At 35.3% G+C, this 20586-nt stretch overlaps 1 protein-coding gene across 1 annotated transcript; it reads right to left on the bottom strand.

Moving 5' to 3' along the window:
- On the bottom strand, positions 1-18532 carry LOC143246149 (uncharacterized). Its single transcript, XM_076492365.1, has 2 exons — positions 18230-18532; positions 1-1303 (listed from the first exon to the last, which is right to left on the bottom strand). The coding sequence occupies exon 2, from the start codon at positions 1299-1301 to the stop codon at positions 930-932; it is 372 nt and encodes a 123-aa protein (XP_076348480.1). The 5' UTR covers positions 1302-1303; positions 18230-18532; the 3' UTR covers positions 1-929.
- Positions 18533-20586: the final 2054 nt, after the last annotated feature.

Below are 20586 nucleotides of genomic sequence, written 5' to 3'. Positions count from 1 at the left end.
GATGCGATACATTATGTGGCATTAAGTTTACATGCGTGCTCAGACTAAGTGACGTAATTGAACTATTAATTTAGAATAGTTTCGTCTTAGTTATTCAATCAAAAACTTTTAAAACTATTTCGAAACTCACAACTGGATAGAGAAAAGTTCGTATTCGAGTAAACAAATATAATATTCCAAATAAATAAATTCACAGTCCGATGTGTAATAAAACAATCTGTTTTAAAATTTTGGTCCTAAAAGTGAAATCGGTCGCAATCACAGAAGAATTAAAATCGTCTGCTTTTGAGAATCTCAGCAAAAATAAGTTGTTGTTGTTTTTGTGCAATGTGCTTATCTGCGCTTTGCCCACAATAGTGGATATAGAGCCCCAGATTTTAGCATTTAAACCCTCAAACGTAACCCTGAGACAGGGGGAAAATATAATGTGGGTTGAGGTGAAACAAATCAGTAATATATATTAGTCATATAATATATGACAGTTCTTGGCTGGTAACCTATTATTTACCATTAACAACACATGTCAGTCGTATTTGTATCAGCCATCTGCAGTTCATTTTATATTTTATAATAAATTGTTTGATGGGTTTTTAACTTCTTTGTTGTTAACAAGCAATTTGATGTGTAAGAAAAATGTTTACTTATGCACTCGTGTAGTGTTAGCATTTTGATCGTTTTAATGTTGTTTGTTTATCAGTTACTTAAGCCTAGTTTCTCACCAAAGTATGAACTCAAATGAGTTTGAAAGTTTTTGGTTGAATGAACATTGTTAAGCACTCTAGAAAGATTGTTTGAACTCAAAAACAATATGCTTTAAAAAAGCTACAAGTTATACAAAAGATATCAGGTTGAATATAATCAAACACAGACATATATCAGAAATGTTAATTATCAATTTCTAATGTTTTTGTTTCCTTAAATTTTGCCTTTTAACCCCAACGAAGAGGATGTCCAATTGGTCTTTTAAAGTGCCCTCTACTAGCCACTGGAGCAAAAGAATCTTTTCCATCATCATCGCTTTCCAAAAATCTGTGCCAGTTGGTCAGTAGACTTAGAGCTTTCTTGACCATGGAGCGTGGTCTGTTAGAATGTGCTTGGTCAACGGTTGTCTTTGGGCCAAAGTAATCCGAAAAAGGGAGAACATTGAATGGTTGATGCAAAACCAGCAAATCAGCCTCATTCTCAAGAGTTTCCTGATGAGCATGCTGGTACTTGTTCTTGGTGGACTTAAGTCCATACGATGGCAACGAAAACCAGACCACGGCGAGTAGAAAAACAATGGTTAGCTTACCAAACTTCATGTCTGAAAATAAACAACAATGGCAATCATATGACACTTACTAATATAAACAACTGTAGTTTACTTATTGTAAAATGAAATGACACTTACTAATATAAACAACTGTAGTTTACTTATTGTAAAATAAAATGACACTTACTAATATAAACAACTGTAGTTTACTTATTGTAAAATAAAATGACACTTACTAATATAAACAACTGTAGTTTACTTATTGTAAAATAAAATGACACTTACTAATATAAACAACTGTAGTTTACTTATTGTAAAATAAAATGACACTTACTAATATAAACAACTGTAGTTTACTTATTGTAAAATAAAATGACACTTACTAATATAAACAACTGTAAGTTTACTTATTGTAAAATAAAATGACACTTACTATTATAAACAACTGTAGTTTACTTATTGTAAAATAAAATGACACTTACTAATATAAACAACTGTAGTTTACTTATTGTAAAGTAAAATGACACTTACTAAAATAAACAACTGTAAGTTTACTTATTGTAAAAAAAATGACACTTTCTAATATAAACAACTGTAGTTTACTTATTGTAAAATAAAATGACACTTACTAATATAAACAACTGTAGTTTACTTATTGTAAAATAAAATGACACTTACTAATATAAACAACTGTAGTTTACTTATTGTAAAATAAAATGACACTTACTAATATAAACAACTGTAGTTTACTTATTGTAAAGTAAAATGACACTTACTAAAATAAACAACTGTAAGTTTACTTATTGTAAAAAAAAATGACACTTTCTAATATAAACAACTGTAGTTTACTTATTGTAAAATAAAATGACACTTACTAATATAAACAACTGTAAGTTTACTTATTGTAAAATAAAATGACACTTACTAATATAAACAACTGTAGTTTACTTATTGTAAAATAAAATGACACTTACTAATATAAACAACTGTAAGTTTACTTATTGTAAAATAAAATGACACTTACTAAAATAAACAACTGTAAGTTTACTTATTGTAAAATAAAATGACACTTACTAATATAAACAACTGTAAGTTTACTTATTGTAAAATAAAATGACACTTACTAATATAAACAACTGTAAGTTTACTTATTGGAAAATAAAATGACACTTACTAAAATAAACAACTGTAAGCTTACTTATTGTAAAATCAAATGACACTTACTAATATAAACAACTGTAGTTTACTTATTGTAAAATAAAATGACACTTACTAATATAAACAACTGTAAGTTTACTTATTGTAAAATCAAACTCAAAGAAATTAACAATTTACTCAAAAGGCAATGAATTTCAAATGAGTTGTCACCAAACCTAAATCCTCCCCTAGTGGCAAGTCTGCAGGTTTACGACGTTAAAATCTGGTTTCGACACCCGCAGTGGGCAGAGTACAGAGTACCCGTTGGGTAACTCTGCTTTTAACAACAACCAAACACAGTCCAAAAAGATGTTATTGTTCTTATAGGTAAAATCAGATTTTAAACCTTGACATATTAACAAGAAAAATAAGAATCCATCTACAACATCCAGTAGAAAGAAATGTAATACTTTAATATTAAACTAAAAAACAATTAGGTTAGCTTTCGAAATCTAGAAACAAGCAAACCATAATATACTGTTTTATATGCAAACACGGCTCGTTTGGGTTGAGAAAATCTGAGAAAATTTTCGAGCCGTTTTCGCATATAAAATTCTCAACAAGTGGGTTTCTCGACATCACTGATAATATACTGTATGTTACAACGAATTGGAAAGAAATGGAGTCAATGATAATTCAGTTCATCATCTTGACACGTGGATTGCGACCTTTTAACTTTCAGTTTTATTTTTGTTTTCCAGTCCCGAGGCCGGGTGCGACCGTTAAGGAACCTTAGATTTGGTGTCGTCCTTCTTCTCTCCAGGTAGCTATCCCTAATTTAGCAGTGAAAGGGCAGCTGGTGTCGTATTTTTATGGTAATGGTGCGTTATAATGATCGGTCAATCCCACTAGTTGTTGTCATTAACGTCTGACGTCTATTGTTAACAATAAAGCTATACAATGGGCAATTTGTTTCTTTGTTTATGAATTTCGCACAAAGCTACTCGAGGACTACCTGCGCTAGTCGTCCCTAATTTAGCAGTGTAAGAATAGAGGGAAGGCAGCTGGTCATCACCACCAACCGCCAACTCTTGGGTTACTCTTTTACCAACGAATAGTGGGATTTAGCGTCACATTATAACGCCCCCACGGCTGAAAGGGCGAGCATGTTTGGCGCGACGGGGATTCGATCCCGTGATTCTCGGATTACGAGTCGAACGCCTTAACACACTTGGCCATGCCGGGCCGGGGCAATCTGTACTGTGCCCACCGCGGGTATCGAAACTCGGTTTCTAGCGTTGTAAGTCAACGAGCAAGGAAATAATAAAATAATGCCAATACTTTATTAAAGTTTTAACTTCGTTAAGTTATTTAAAATTCTATAGAACAGAAACGTGTTCAGAGCATATTTATTAAACAAAGACTGCGTTGATACTATGTTTCGTCGATGCGAGTTCTTGGCTAATAGAACAACAGCTGTTAAAATCGAAAAAGATTTTAAATTCCATTATCTCTGCAGAGTTTATTTTGTGTATTTTTCAACTGTTACTTCTTTTCAGAAATTCTTTGCTATCTCAATGTTCTGCGAAGAAATTTGGTGTCAATATCTCGATACTAGAACCTGACAAAGAATAGGACCAATCAAAAATGTGACTGAGAGTTGTGTCATTTCTGTATCTGAGACGTAATGAAAAATGGCGCACGTGCTAGGTGACACTACGAGTGCTTCCCGACGTATGAAAGTAAAGTTACTATAGCAACTTCCAATATAGTAATTCGTCTGCTTCACAACAGGCTATTTGTGTCGAGACCATCACGAATATTGAAACATAGATTTTAGCGTTACAAGGCTTCAGACTTACCGCTGGACAACTGTAGGGGAAGGAATCTTGGGACTAAATAATAAAGAACGGGACAGGCGGCAAACGTAGAGTGTTTTACTCGCTGACCGTTGCATATCCGTGGCGCTGGTAAAACGTGCGCATATCATGAATCACGAGACGATTTATGTACTCTTTGGGCTGCAACACAGTGTGATATACGAATTTCAAGAGCAAGAAATAAAGTTTGTTTGTTTGTTTTTTGAGTTTCGCACAAAGCTATTCGAGAGCTATCTGTGTTAGCCGTCCCTAATTTAGCAGTGTAAGACTAGAGGGAAGACAGCTAGTCATCACCACCCACCGCCAACTCTTGGGCTACTCTTTTACCAACGAATAGTGGGATTGACCGTCACATTATAACGACCCCACGGCTGAAAGGGCGAGCATGTTTGGCGCGATGGGGATGCGAACCTGCGACCCTCAGATTACGAGTCGCACGCTTTAACACGCTCGACCATGCCGGGCCTCCTGCAGGTACAATTAGTTGAATAAAAACAAATGTTCTGTATTAAATGGCCAAGATCCACCACCTCTACAGCTGGTCAAGAGATCCCTTTAATTGAGCAAAACAATAATTTAATTTCAGTTTTATGTGGCAAACGTGTGTCTAATTAATATCCTTGTCACCAAAATATAAACCACTTGAAAATATTTGAGTTTGAAAGCGAAGCAACTATTAGTGGTGCTTTCTGAAAAAACAAGAAATTTATTTTCTACTACACTTTCAGTTTGCGACAGCTTAAATTAGGAATACGTTACAATAATAAACTCCCGACATGGCTATCTGGCTTGAGCAGTCGACTCGTAATCCGAGGGTCGAGAGTTCGAATCACGGTCGCACCAAACATGATCGACCTTTCACCCGTGAGGGCGTTATAATGTGACGGTCAGTCTCATTATTCGTTTGTAAAAGAGTAGCTCAAAAGTTGGCGGTGGGTGGTGATGACTAGCTGTCTTCCCTCTAGTCTTACACTGCTAACTTACGGACGGCTAGCGCAGATAGCCCTCGTGTAGCTTTGCGCGAAATTCAAACAACAAACAAACGATAAACTTGGACAGGCGTTTAGGGGTGCTCGACTCGTAATTTGAGGGTCGCTGGTTCGAATCCCTGTCACACCAAACATGCTCTCCCTTTTTACCAGTGGGAGCGTTATAATGTAACGATCAATCCCACTATTCGTTGATAAAAGAGCAGCCAAAGAATTGGCTGCGGGTAGTGATGACTAGCTGTCTTCCCTCTAGTCTTACATTGCTAAATTAGGGACGTCTAGCAAAGATACTCCTCGTGTATTTTGTGCGAAGTTTCTAAAACAAACAAAAAAGCAGGAAACACAAAATCCACGGGGTAAAGGTGATAAGATAATAAAATAAGCGATTACGAATATAAGTTACTACACATTTTAAGACTACTTGTCTTCAGTCAATCTAGTACAGCTGAGTATCATGTCATCCCATAAGTAATGACCGAAAATTTAATACAGAAAGTGAATCATCATTTCTTTCTTTGTAGAAGACTTTAACTACTAAAATATGTAGTAGGACGTGTTAAAAATGTTCAGACAAATAAAAGAAACTAACCCAACTCCACTGTTTCAGATCATTAATCAAATAAACCCTTATGAAGATGGATGTGTCTGAGGAGCACATTAGGTATCTAATACTTTATGAGTTTAATAAAGGCAATAGTGCAGCACAAACTACAAGAAACATTCAAGGTGTTTATGGTGCGGAGTCTCTCAATGAAATAAAATGTTGAAGGTGGTTCCAGAAGTTCAGATCAGGTGACTACAGCTTAAGTGATGTGCCATGTTCAGGTCATCCTGTTGAGTTTAATGGTGACTTGCTGCTGGCTGCACTTCATGAAGATTGTGTTGTAACAGTTGAAGAACTAGAAGCTTAATTCAACCCACTTAACAGTTCACCGTCATCTGCAACAGCTTGGAAAGGTGTCAACACTTGGAAAATGTGTCCCGTATGATTTGACAGAAGCCAACCTTAGAGCAAGAGTGGACATTTGTACTTCTCTGCACTCTCGTGAACGTAAGTCAACTGTTTTGGACAGGTTACTGACTGGAGATGAAAAATGGATATATTAAAAAAATATTAAGCGCCGCAGACAATGGCTCAGTGCAGGTAAATTAGCTAAAGCACAGCTTAAAATGGACCTCCACCTTAGGAAAGTCTTGTTAAGTGTTTGGTGGGATATTGTTGGTGTGATCCACTTTGAGTTGCTGCCACTCAATGTAATGATTACATCAGACTTCTGTTGTCAACAGTTAGTGCACTTGAATGTTGCACTGAAAGAAAAGAGGCCTGCTTTGATCAATTGTAAAGGTGTTGTGTTACACCAGGACAATGCCCGGTCCCATACAGCAAGGACCACATCTGTAAAGATTGAAGAGCTAGACTGGCAAAAACTTCCACATCCTTCTTATTCTCCAGACCTTGTCCCATCTGATTATCATCTGTTCCGAAGTTTGCAGAACTATCTTGATGGAAAAAGAACTTGGAACAGATGAAGACGTCAAAACTACCCTCTCTACATTCTTTTCCTCCAAATCCCAAGAATTTTATAGAAGTGACATTCAGAAGTTTGTGAATCGTTGGCAGGAAGTAATTAATAATAATGGAACATACATCATTGATTAAATAACATTAAAAGTGTTTGAAATCCTTTCTCTTTTTCAGAACATAAATTGTACATTACTTAAGGAATGACCTGATATATAAATAAACCATTCTCAGTAATCTCTGTTAATATCCAACATTGACTTCCGACCAAAAGAAACTGTAAACTTAGAAAAGAACTTAACCTGGCCATCAACAAACATTTCTTACAGTTCCAGTTATAAAAACTATAATCCTTTGTTTTATTAGCTATTACCCTTGTTGTTAACGGTATTTTGGACCGTAATTTCAATAATATTGTACAAAACTCGAACAAGTTGCATTAATCTCATGATGTGGGTGTGTTTCTATTCAAATGCCATTCAAGCTAAAGTGGCTCTTGGAAGTTTGCTTATCGTAATATTCAGAACGATGACCAATCAAATCGCTCTAGAATCTTTCAGTTAAACATTTAACAGTTCTTTTCTACGCTCAGATTTTATCGCCCGATGGTAAAACATTTGTTATTTGTTCACTTGAAGCTGATTTCAAAGAAGAGTGGCGGTCTATTTCACCAAATATATAACATTAATAAGTTGCTAGTATCAGAAACAGCTATGTTTAATAGTTAATAAAAAGGTGAACCCATCTCATGCTAAAATGAATCAGCATCTTCCTTCTCAAAGTGTGAATTAATGTGAATAAATCTTAGATTTATGGAAAAAGGTAAATAAATGAATAAAGTAAAGGGTTAACAACACAAAACCAAAAGTTTTATTGGAATACAAACAGATTATCCTCGAATTTTAATGAAAAAGCTGTTCGTTTTATGTCTGATTTGTTGTTTTAAAGATATATATATACTAATATATATTATGAACCCATAATATTAAGAAAACTCAAGCCATGGGCAGTTGCTCAATATATACAATATTAAATATGATTGTTTTTGTCACCTATGTATGGCGTTAAATAAGATTGAGTGATAACATGTTCGTACAATATTTTCCCGTTGCATCAGCTCAGACATTATTGGATGAACGCAATATATTCAATTAGGCCCAAATTAAGAGCATAGTTTTTACCATGTGTGGTAAATCATTTTTTGTTTTCCACCAGGATGTACAACACTGAGGATGAGTTAGTTTCAACTTCTTGTCAGTACAACCCTGAGGATGAGTTAGTTTCAACTTCTTGTCAGTACAACACTGAGGATGAGTTAGTTTCAACTTCTTGTCACAGACTACACTAAAAATGATATGAAACATAATAATGTTCTTTGTCATATTTTTTACTTACTTTTGATTGATTTGGTTGGTTTTGAATTTCGCCCAAAACTACACGAGGGCTATCTGCAATCGCCGTCCCTAATTTAGCAATGTAAGACTAGAGAGAAGGCAGATAGTCATCACCACCAACCGCCAATTCTTGGGCTACTCTTTTTACCAACGAATAGTGGGATTGATCATAAGTTATAACGCCCCACGGCTATAAGGGCGAGCATGTTTGGTGTGACGGAGATTCGAACCCGCGACCCTCGGATCACGAGTCGAGTGTCTTAACCATCTGGCCATGCTGGATCTTTCCTTTTACACTTCCCGAGGAACCGTTATAAAACATAATCATGCTCTTTGTCATATTTTTTACTTCCTTTTGCACTTCCTACAGAACCGTTATGAAACATAATCATGTTCTTTGTCCTATTTTTTTACTTCCTTTTGCACTTCCTGAGGAACCGTTATGAAACATAATGATGTTCTTTGTCCTATTTTTTTACTTCCTTTTGCACTTCCTGAGGAACCGTTATAAAACATAATCATGCTCTTTGTCATATATTTTTACTTCCTTTTGCACTTCCTGAGGAACCGTTATAAAACATAATCATGTTCTTTGTCATATTTTTTACTTCCTTTTGCACTTCCTGAGGAACCGTTATAAAACATAATCATGTTCTTTGTCATATATTTTTACTTCCTTTTGCACTTCCTGAGGAACCGTTATAATACAATTTACTATTTCTCGTATATTTTACTTCCTTTCCTTTCCTTGTTTTGGATCTATTTCACGATGTTGTCAATGCTATCGGTGAACGTTTAAAACCTCAAAATCTGTTAGGTATAAACTGCATTATTTTCCGTTAAAAACTGACAGAACCGAAGTCTTTATGCGTCAGTGTCTTAAGGTTTGCCAGAGCAAGTAATACTTACATTCGCACTTTATTAGAAATCCATCCAGAATTCACCTTTATCAATCGCTTCGACTTACAGTGGCAGTAATAACATTAAGAAACAGGGCTTTAGAAAACAAAAAACCACTTCAATACAGTGCTGGCGTGAAAAGCTAACGTTTAGAAAGCAAACCATATATTCTACAGTCCCTTGATGGTAGTTTAGCTTCTGCACCCAATAACAAACTAATTCAATGGCTGAGATTTAAGCTTATATAAAGTTCCAGCTAATGGCGATATAGCTAAATCTTAATTTCGCTACAGACGTACACAAATATAGTAAATACTCGGAGAGGAAGGCAGAGAAGCAGGTATATTGTAATTGGTGGCTGTTCTTAGGATAATATACATCATCATTTTGTTCATGTGTTTTGAATAGAGATACGAATTTGTATACAAGTTCCTTAGACGTCTGCAGATATTATGTGAAACTAATACGTAGCTCCTATCTGCGTGTTATAACAGGGCTATGATTTCTTTGTTTGCTGTTAACGCAAAGCTACACAATCGCCTCTCTGTGCTCTGCCCATCGTGAATATCGAAACCTCGAATCTACTGCTTGTCACGAGATAGTACGAGCTAAGAACGTGTGTAATCTAATCATCTCAATGTTTAGAATCTAAAACAAATATTAACCTCTCTAACCAACATTACACTAATCTGTTGTTTAAAATCTAAAACAAATATTAACCTCTCCAACCAACATCACAATAAAGCGCAAAATATTTATTTCACTCATTATTTTTGAAACAACCGATGACTCATTATGTTAGAAAGAGTTCAAATAACTCAATATGTCAGAAAGAGTTCAAATAACTCAATATGTCAGAAAGAGTTCAAATAACTCAGTATGTCAAAAAGAGTTCAAATAACTCAATATGTCAGAAAGAGTTCAAATAACTCAATATGTCAGAAAGAGTTCAAATAACTCAATATGTCAGAAAGAGTTCAAATAACTCAATATGTCAGAAAGAGTTCAAATAACTCAATATGTCAGAAAGAGTTCAAATAACTCAATATGTCAGAAAGAGTTCAAATAACTCAGTATGTCAGAAAGAGTTCAAATAACTCAATATGTCAGAAAGAGTTCAAATAACTCAATATGTCAGAAAGAGTTCAAATAACTCAATATGTCAGAAAGAGTTCAAATAACTCAATATGTCAGAAAGAGTTCAAATAACTCATTATGTCAGAAAGAGTTCCAATGACTCATTATGTCAGAAAGAGTTCAAATAACTCAATATGTCAGAAAGAGTTCAAATAACTCAGTATGTCAGAAAGAGTTCCAATGACTCATTATGTCAGAAAGAGTTCAAATAACTCAATATGTCAGAAAGAGTTCAAATAACTCAATATGTCAGAAAGAGTTCAAATAACTCAATATGTCAGAAAGAGTTCAAATAACTCAGTATGTCAGAAAGAGTTCAAATAACTCAATATGTCAGAAAGAGTTCCAATGAGTCATTATGTCAGAAAGAGTTCCAATAACTCAATATGTCAGAAAGAGTTCCAATAACTCAATATGTCAGAAAGAGTTCAAATAACTCAATATGTCAGAAAGAGTTTTAATAACTCAGTATGTCAGAAAGAGTTCAAATAACTCAATATGTCAGAAAGAGTTCCAATAACTCAATATGTCAGAAAGAGTTTCAATAACTCAATATGTCAGAAAGAGTTCCAATGAGTCATTATGTCAGAAAGAGTTCCAATAACTCAATATGTCAGAAAGAGTTCAAATAACTCAATATGTCAGAAAGAGTTCCAATGAGTCATTATGTCAGAAAGAGTTCCAATAACTCAATATGTCAGAAAGAGTTCAAATAACTCAGTATGTCAGAAAGAGTTCAAATAACTCAATATGTCAGAAAGAGTTCAAATAACTCAATATGTCAGAAAGAGTTCAAATAACTCAATATGTCAGAAAGAGTTCCAATAACTCAATATGTCAGAAAGAGTTCAAATAACTCAGTATGTCAGAAAGAGTTCAAATAACTCAATATGTCAGAAAGAGTTCCAATAACTCAATATGTCAGAAAGAGTTCAAATAACTCAATATGTCAGAAAGAGTTCCAATAACTCAATATGTCAGAAAGAGTTCCAATAACTCAATATGTCAGAAAGAGTTTCAACAACTCAATATGTCAGAAAGAGTTCCAATAACTCAATATGTCAGAAAGAGTTCCAATAACTCAATATGTCAGAAAGAGTTTCAATAACTCAATATGTCAGAAAGAGTTCCAATAACTCAATATGTCAGAAAGAGTTACAATGACTCATTATGTCAGAAAGAGTTCCAATGAGTCATTATGTCAGAAAGAGTTACAATAACTCAATATGTCAGAAAGAGTTCCAATAACTCAATATGTCAGAAAGAGTTTCAATAACTCAATATGTCAGAAAGAGTTCCAATAACTCAATATGTCAGAAAGAGTTACAATGACTCATTATGTCAGAAAGAGTTACAATGACTCATTATGTCAGAAAGAGTTACAATGACTTATTATGTCAGAAAGAGTTCCAATAACTCAATATGTCAGAAAGAGTTTCAATAACTCAATATGTCAGAAAGAGTTACAATGACTCATTATGTCAGAAAGAGTTCCAATGACTCAATATGTCAGAAAGAGTTACAATGACTCATTATGTTAGAAAGAGTTCCAATAACTCAATATGTCAAAAAGAGTTCCAATGAGTCATTATGTCAGAAAGAGTTCCAATGACTCATTATGTCAGAAAGAGTTCCAATAACTCAATATGTCAAAAAGAGTTCCAATGAGTCATTATGTCAGAAAGAGTTCCAATGACTCATTATGTCAGAAAGAGTTCCAATAACTCAATATGTCAGAAAGAGTTCCAATAACTCAATATGTCAAAAAGAGTTCCAATGAGTCATTATGTCAGAAAGAGTTCCAATGACTCATTATGTCAGAAGGAGTTCCAATGAGTCATTATGTCAGAAAGAGTTCCAATAACTCAATATGTCAGAAAGAGTTCCAATAACTCAATATGTCAGAAAGAGTTTCAATAACTCAATATGTCAGAAAGAGTTCCAATAACTCAATATGTCAGAAAGAGTTACAATGACTCATTATGTCAGAAAGAGTTACAATGACTTATTATGTCAGAAAGAGTTCAAATGAGTCATTATGTCAGAAAGAGTTCCAATAACTCAATATGTCAAAAAGAGTTCCAATGAGTCATTATGTCAGAAAGAGTTCCAATGACTCATTATGTCAGAAAGAGTTCCAATAACTCAATATGTCAGAAAGAGTTCCAATAACTCAATATGTCAGAAAGAGTTCCAATAACTCAATATGTCAGAAAGAGTTACAATAACTCATTATGTCAGAAAGAGTTCCAATGACTCATTATGTCAGAAAGAGTTCCAATAACTCAATATGTCAGAAAGAGTTCCAATAACTCAATATGTCAGAAAGAGTTCCAATAACTCAATATGTCAGAAAAAGTTTCAATAACTCAATATGTCAGAAAGAGTTCCAATGAGTCATTATGTCAGAAAGAGTTTTAATAACTCAATATGTCAGAAAGAGTTCCAATAACTCAATATTTCAGAAAGAGTTCAAATAACTCAATATGTCAGAAAGAGTTTTAATAACTCAATATGTCAGAAAGAGTTCCAATAACTCAATATGTCAGAAAGAGTTTCAATAACTCAATATGTCAGAAAGAGTTCCAATGAGTCATTATGTCAGAAAGAGTTCCAATGAGTCATTATATCAGAAAGAGTTCCAATAACTCAATATGTCAGAAAGAGTTCCAATAACTCAATATGTCAGAAAGAGTTCCAATAACTCAATATGTCAGAAAGAGTTTCAATAACTCAATATGTCAGAAAGAGTTCCAATGACTCATTATGTCAGAAAGAGTTACAATGACTCATTATGTCAGAAAGAGTTACAATGACTTATTATGTCAGAAAGAGTTCCAATAACTCAATATGTCAGAAAGAGTTCCAATAACTCAATATGTCAGAAAGAGTTTCAATAACTCAATATGTCAGAAAGAGTTCCAATAACTCAATATGTCAGAAAGAGTTTCAATAACTCAATATGTCAGAAAGAGTTCCAATAACTCAATATGTCAGAAAGAGTTACAATGACTGATTATGTCAGAAAGAGTTCCAATGACTCAATATGTCAGAAAGAGTTACAATGACTCATTATGTCAGAAAGAGTTCCAATAACTCAATATGTCAAAAAGAGTTCCAATGAGTCATTATGTCAGAAAGAGTTCCAATGACTCATTATGTCAGAAAGAGTTCCAATAACTCAATATGTCAAAAAGAGTTCCAATGAGTCATTATGTCAGAAAGAGTTCCAATGACTCATTATGTCAGAAAGAGTTCCAATAACTCAATATGTCAGAAAGAGTTCCAATAACTCAATATGTCAAAAAGAGTTCCAATGAGTCATTATGTCAGAAAGAGTTCCAATGACTCATTATGTCAGATAGAGTTCCAATGAGTCATTATGTCAGAAAGAGTTCCAATAACTCAATATGTCAGAAAGAGTTCCAATAACTCAATATGTCAGAAAGAGTTTCAATAACTCAATATGTCAGAAAGAGTTCCAATAACTCAATATGTCAGAAAGAGTTACAATGACTCATTATGTCAGAAAGAGTTACAATGACTTATTATGTCAGAAAGAGTTCAAATGAGTCATTATGTCAGAAAGAGTTCCAATAACTCAATATGTCAAAAAGAGTTCCAATAACTCAATATGTCAGAAAGAGTTCCAATAACTCAATATGTCAGAAAGAGTTCCAATAACTCAATATGTCAGAAAGAGTTCCAATGACTTATTATGTCAGAAAGAGTTCCAATAACTCAATATGTCAGAAAGAGTTCCAATAACTCAATATGTCAGAAAGAATTCCAATGAGTCATTATTTCTGAAAGAATTCTAGTGAGTAGTAATTTCTGAAAGAGTTCTAACAAGTCTAATTACCTGATATTTGTAAAAGAGTTCTGATGACTTATTATTCCTAAAACAATCCAGATGAAGAGAATTCGTTGTTTGTTTGTTATCAATCACAAAGCTACACAAAAGTCTATCTCTGTTCTGGTCAACAAAAACATATAGCTATGCCACTAAGAAGGATAAAGAAGATATATGAATAACAAGAAATATAGTATTCAGGTTGAAAACGTTCAAAACCGACCTACCCTCTATCCCGCTCTTTATAACACTGACAATAACGACTTCTGGAGCCTCGGCCCGGGTCGCGGGTTCGAATCTCCGTCGCACCAAACATGTTCGGCCTATCAGCCGTGGAGGCGTTACAATGTGACGGTCAATCCCACTATTCGTTGGTAAAAGAGTAGCCCAAGAGTCGGAGGTGGGTGGTGATGACTAGCTGCCTTCCCTCTAGTCTTACACTGCTAAATTAAGGACGGCTAGCGCAGATAGCCCTCGTGTAGCTTTGCGCGAAATTAAAAAACAAACAAATCTAACACCTCCTAGAGAACAAAAAATTCGTTTTTCGTAACATCAGTTAAAACCTACTTATAAATTTCTATTTGTAACAAATTATATACATCCAAGAAAAAGGAGATAATCTAAGGTAAAACTGTTATTTTATTTATTTATTTATTGTTAAGAACAAAACTGCACAATGGGCTATCTGTGATGTGCCCTCCATGAGTATCGAAACTCGATGGTAAACTGTATAAGTCTTTTAGACTTAATTTTACGTCACTGAAGGGGCTAAAACTTTTTTTTTGTTGTTTTTTCCGAGTAAATCTATTTGTTTGTAGTTGTGCACAAGCTACACAATGAACTATATGGTCTCTGTCAATCACAGAGGAAGACATAACACCTTCGTCCACCTTCAAGAAAATGAAACATAACACATCTAAATTTAACAAATTATAGAATCACCTCTTCTGAGTTAATTGTACTTGGCCAATTCACATGCCTAATGTAAACCATTATTTAACAAAATACACTGAGTAACCACTTTATTAAGTACACCTGTTCTTTAACACAAATAGCCAAACAGCGAACCATGTGGCTGAAATTCAATACGTAAAACATGCAGACGTGGTCACGAGGTTCATCGTTGTTAGCCCAAACATTAGAATGAGGAAGATGTGTGATCCAAGCAATTTTGACCGTGGTATGATTGTTAGTGCCAGACGTGATGAATCCACCATCTCTGAAACTGCTGACCTCCTGAGATTTTCACGCACTACAGTCTCTAGAGCTCACAGAGAATAGTACGAAAACAAACCTAGTAAGTGGCAGTTCTGTGGACGAAAACACCTTGTTAATGAGAGAAGACAGGAGAGTGGCCAGACTCGTTCAAGCTGACAGGAAGACCACAATTACTCAAATAACTACTCTTTACAACAGTGGTGTACAGAAGGGCATCTTTGAAAACACGTGTTGAACTTCGAAGCGAATGGGCTACAGCAGAAGTAGACCATGTCGGGTTCCACTCCTGTCAGCTAAGAACTGGAAGGTGAGACTACAGTGGACACGGGATCACCAAAACTGGACTATTGAAGATAGGAGAAAGGTGGCCTGGTCTGACGAACCTCGATTTCTGCTGCGACATGCAGATGGTAGGGTCAGAATCTGGTGTGCAATTGAACATCAGTTGATTACCATGGCGTACCTGCACATTGCTGCTGACAATGTGCAGTCTATCCGTTTTCCAATTGCCACTTCCAGCAGGATTATGCGCCATGGCACAAAGCACGCATCCTCTTAAGCTGGTTCCACTAACATGAGAGTGACTTCAGTGTACTCCAATGGCCTGCACAATCTCCAGAACTCAATCTAATAGAGAATTTCTGGGATGAGATGGAACGGAAGGTTCGCGATATCAATGTGTAGCCAACAAATCTGCAGGAATTGCATGACGTCATCGAGCCACAAAATCTCTGAGGAATGTTTCCAAGACCTTGTTGAAACAATGCCACAAAGAATTCAAACAGTCGTGAAGGTAAAAGGAGGCCCTATACGGTACTACGAGTAGATATTTAGTGGCCACTGAAAGTGTGTGTGTGTGTCTGCTTTTAACTGGCAAACCGTTGGACCCGTTGTTACCAAACAAACAGACATCTCTTAGATAGCTTCGTCTGTGGATTAGAAGATACGACAGCTAGAAAAATATTTCGATAACTTGAAGAATATTTTCTTCAATTAATTCGTCTTTAAATGATCTGTATTTGGGAGTCAATTACAACACCAAGATGTAATGAAATCTTATACAAAATACGAGAATAATTTTATCAATTTTTAGCGAATGTCTTAGATTGATACTCCGCGGGAAAATGCTTGTTTGTTTGTTTATAATTTTGCGCAAAGCTGCACTAGGGCTATCTGCGCTGGCCGTCCCTGATTTAGCAGTGAATAAATAGAGGGAAAAGAACTAGTTATTATCACAAAACGTCAACTCTTGGGCTTTTCTTTACATAAAGCTACACAATGCTCCGCGGCTAAAAGGAAGAGCATGTTTTTTGGGGTACGAAGATTCAAATCCGCGATTCTCAGTTTGTGAGTTAGGTGCCCTAACCACAAGCCATGCTCACGACACTCAGCTTGTGAGTTAGGTGCCCTAACCACAAGCCATGCTCACGACTCTCAGCTTGTGAGTTAGGTGCCCTAACCACAAACCACGCTCCGCGACACTCAGCTTGTGAGTTAGGTGCCCTAACCACAAGCCATGCTCCGCGACTCTCAGCTTGTGAGTTAGGTGCCCTAACCACAAACCACGCTCCGCGACACTCAGCTTGTGAGTTAGGTGCCCTAACCACAAGCCATGCTCCTCGACTCTCAGCTTGTGAGTTAGGTGCCCTAACCACAAGCCATGCTGGGCCTAGAAAAAAATGCTCTCGAAAGTCACAAATAAACGCATGGGTTTAATTATTATTATTATTACTACTTCTTATAAAATTATGAGGTAAGTAAGAAATGAGAAAACACAAATCTACTTCGTACAGCCAAGTTTGTGTAAATCAACTTTATAACATGCAAAGTAAAAGTAATCCTGCGGGCCTGTGGTTTACAAACCATAAGTAATTATGAATTTGTTAATGTTACAGTAGCTCCTTGACAAATAATTGATTATTCTCAGTTATTTGTTATAAAAGGTTTCAGTTTTAAGTAAAATCAAGCTCATTGGAAAAGAGAAAATGGCTAAAAAATTCTAATATGACGCAAGGGAATTATTATAGTTTCATCCAACTGAAAAAAGTTAAAGAGATTTTTGTTAGGAACTAGGTTTAGGCTAACAGTTCGAAATGTTACCACGCTGCGACAGGTGGGTAAAGATTTGTTAAAAATATAAATACTTAGTAACCTCTACTTTCGTTTCTTGAAACCAAATATGCCCCCTGGTGGCTTATTATTAAGTTTCGAATCTCATACCGATAAAACGCAGGTTTCGATTTTCGCGATGGGCAGAGCACAGACAGCCAATTGCGTACCTTTGTGCATAACAATTGTTTCTTAAACTTTCCTAACAAATGGTTATGGATTCGTACTTTTTCGTCCGTCAAATTTCTCGTGAACTAAATGTAATATAAAAGGTTAACGAGTCCCATTACAGAGAGTAGGGGGTGATCTCCACATGCTTAAGTTTCACAATTCACATCAATATGAACTGAGGATATCATATTTAAATAATTTGGTTTGTCCCTTGTTTAGAGTTTCTTAATTGTCCGTTTCATTATTTGTTATTATTATTCGCAGCTTTGAAATAAACCAATCACTTGGTTAAATTAGACTTCTATAATTTGTTGCTGATACTCGCTTCTTTATCTTGGGACTTCTCAGTGGCTCAGGGGCAACTCTGAAGGCGTATAACGCTTAAAACCGGCATTCGATACTCGTGGTGGATACAGAACAGTTAGCCTTTGTGTAGATTTTCGCTCAACGATAAACAAACAAAACCTTCGCTGTTTTTTTTACTCGTAAAGTTTCTAAGTTAACATTCAGTTATATCGTGGTAAATACAAAACAAAAATCTGTTGTTTTTAGTATTTTTTAAGTCGAATCTGATATCTCAAAAGCAACTACTAAAAAAAAAAGTAAAATATAAATTCGATATGAGGAGCCCAAATAATTTTATTTTTATATATGTAATGCTACCTACCTCTTTACCACTCGATAACAGACGTCAAAAACAGAAGTTGAGATAAAGATGCAGCTGTCGATGTTTGCTTTTCTAGGAAGAAAAAAACCGAAACAAAACAGCAACAGTTTCTTTATTCTTGGAGTTTTCCTACAAAACACTGGTGTTTTAAGGAGCAGTTTAGCCTTTTAACCGTTTGTATAAAACACTGAGAGTCTGCGCACGAGATGATGTCATCCATACGTCAAAAGCGTGCCAACCACTCCCGTGCAAAGTTCCAAATAACATCCAATCAAAGTATTTGTAAGTATTCTTTACGATGAAGCCGTCTGGTAAATCAGAGAATGAGCCATCTGCGCCTTTTACTTCTGTTTCTTTAAAAAACAAAAAAAACACTACATCTTTCGAAATGATAACTGTAATTTTATTATTTTCTATACTTTAATTATTATTGTAGTCTCTCATTAATAATAAGTGTTTGAACAGATGAAATGAGCCTTAACCCGCAGTGACGTTTCTTTTATTTTAAAACAAGCGCACGTGACAAACAGATACAATACTTTTAATATCTACAACCTCAGCTGTTTACTTCTGTAAAATTTTTAGTCTTAGTTGAATACGTCGAAAGAAATTAATAAGGAAAACAACAAACGATTTTTGTTTTGTTTTTTATTGTAAAGCGCAAAACTACACTACGGGCTACTTGTCGTGCCCACCTTGGATGCACAACAAACTATGCTAATTTATCGTAATTCACTTCGTAAGTCTATGATATTGTTTAACAATTAAACAACTAGCTGCTTTTAAACAAAGCACAAACATCTCTGTCTTTTGGTAGGTTTTAGAGAACAGTTAGCTATATTGGACTCTCTGCTGTCTCTACCGCAGGGAACTGAGTCCACAGATTTCAGTGCTATAATTCCTTAGACACATTTCACTGAAGGAAAGGCTTAACATCTCTGATTAAGAACTATATCTTATTTGTAATGTTTCAAACACAGTGTAAATTTTCTGACAGTAAATCACGTGGAAATTGCTGTTTTAGTTATTTTTTAAATCAGCACGATATTAATGGTTATTATACCAGACTGTGAAACTCTGGTTTCATGTTCGTGTCCCGTTACTTAAAAAAATTCGGACTCCGTATTTTATAGCCATGCGTATATAATTATGTCAGCCACATGCCATTAATCGGCGAAAGAAGAATAACCCGTGCTCTTAACTACTATTTGCCTTCTCGCCAGCCTGTTAGCCCACAATTAAAGGCACCTACGGCAGATACAGTTGGTGAGAGACTCTATGGAGATATTCGGAAAGTCAAGAACATTCAATAAAGAGTTCAAAGAAGACGCGTTGGTATGATAATTTGTGGACGTATTTCAACACACAAAAGCCATATAAAACGAAGGCTCCTAAAATGAAAAGTAAACGAATTACCTTAGTTTGAAATCATCGCACGTCAATATGAAATTCTTTAATTCAAATTCCTTTCCCTTCAAAGAAACGTCCAAGACTACATAATCAAAATTCAAGATTAAACCTAAAAAAATAAAATAGTCTTTCAAAGAGAAACATCGTGACCTTTAATCTTTTACCTAATGATTTTGTTTTCTTTAATTTTTGTGTCACTATAAGAACTAAAATATTATTCAAAGCATGTATTTCAAGCGCATACATTTATTTGAGGTCATTACATTTTGGGATAAAACTCAGAAACTCATGTATGCTGTATAAAGGTAAAAAACTTTGGACGACTAAATGGCAGACACGTCATAAAAACATAAAGTAATATTACCGCTGAGGCCGTGAAAAATGTAAAACGTTAAAATATCTTAGCTCTTGATGACGAGAATCCCACTTGACGTAAAAATGTATCTCAGAACTGCTGGTATGGGTAGTAACACTTTTGACCAGGTATGGTCAAGCGTCTTAAGGCGTGCGACTCGTAATCTGAAGGTCGCGGATTCGCATTGCCTTCGCGCCAAACTTGCTCGCCCTCTAAGCCGTGGGGCGTTATAATGTAGCGATCAATTCCACTATTTGCTGGTAAAAGGGTAGTCCAAGAGCGTTTAATGGATGGTGATGACTAACTGCCTTTCCTCTAGTCTTACATTGCTAAATTAGAAACGGCTAGCGCAGATAGCCCTCAGGTAGCATTGCGCGTGATAGAAAACAAAAAATTTTAATTACTATTTTCCTTTTAGCAGCCTGTTAGGCCCAAATTAGCAGCATCTACGGCAGATAGATTTCGTGAGAGACTCTGTGGAGGTACACGGTAAGTCAAGAACATTGAATAAAGTGTTCAAACCAAGACGCGTGTGGTATGATAATTTGTGGACTATTTTAATACTCAACAGCCATATTATTTTGTTTTCTTT

The sequence above is a fragment of the Tachypleus tridentatus genome, chromosome 3 (genome assembly GCF_004210375.1).
Source record: "Tachypleus tridentatus isolate NWPU-2018 chromosome 3, ASM421037v1, whole genome shotgun sequence".
NCBI lineage: Eukaryota > Metazoa > Arthropoda > Merostomata > Xiphosura > Limulidae > Tachypleus > Tachypleus tridentatus.
The sequence above is the reverse complement of the archived record's forward strand: the minus strand, read 5'-3'. Positions and strand labels throughout refer to the sequence as shown.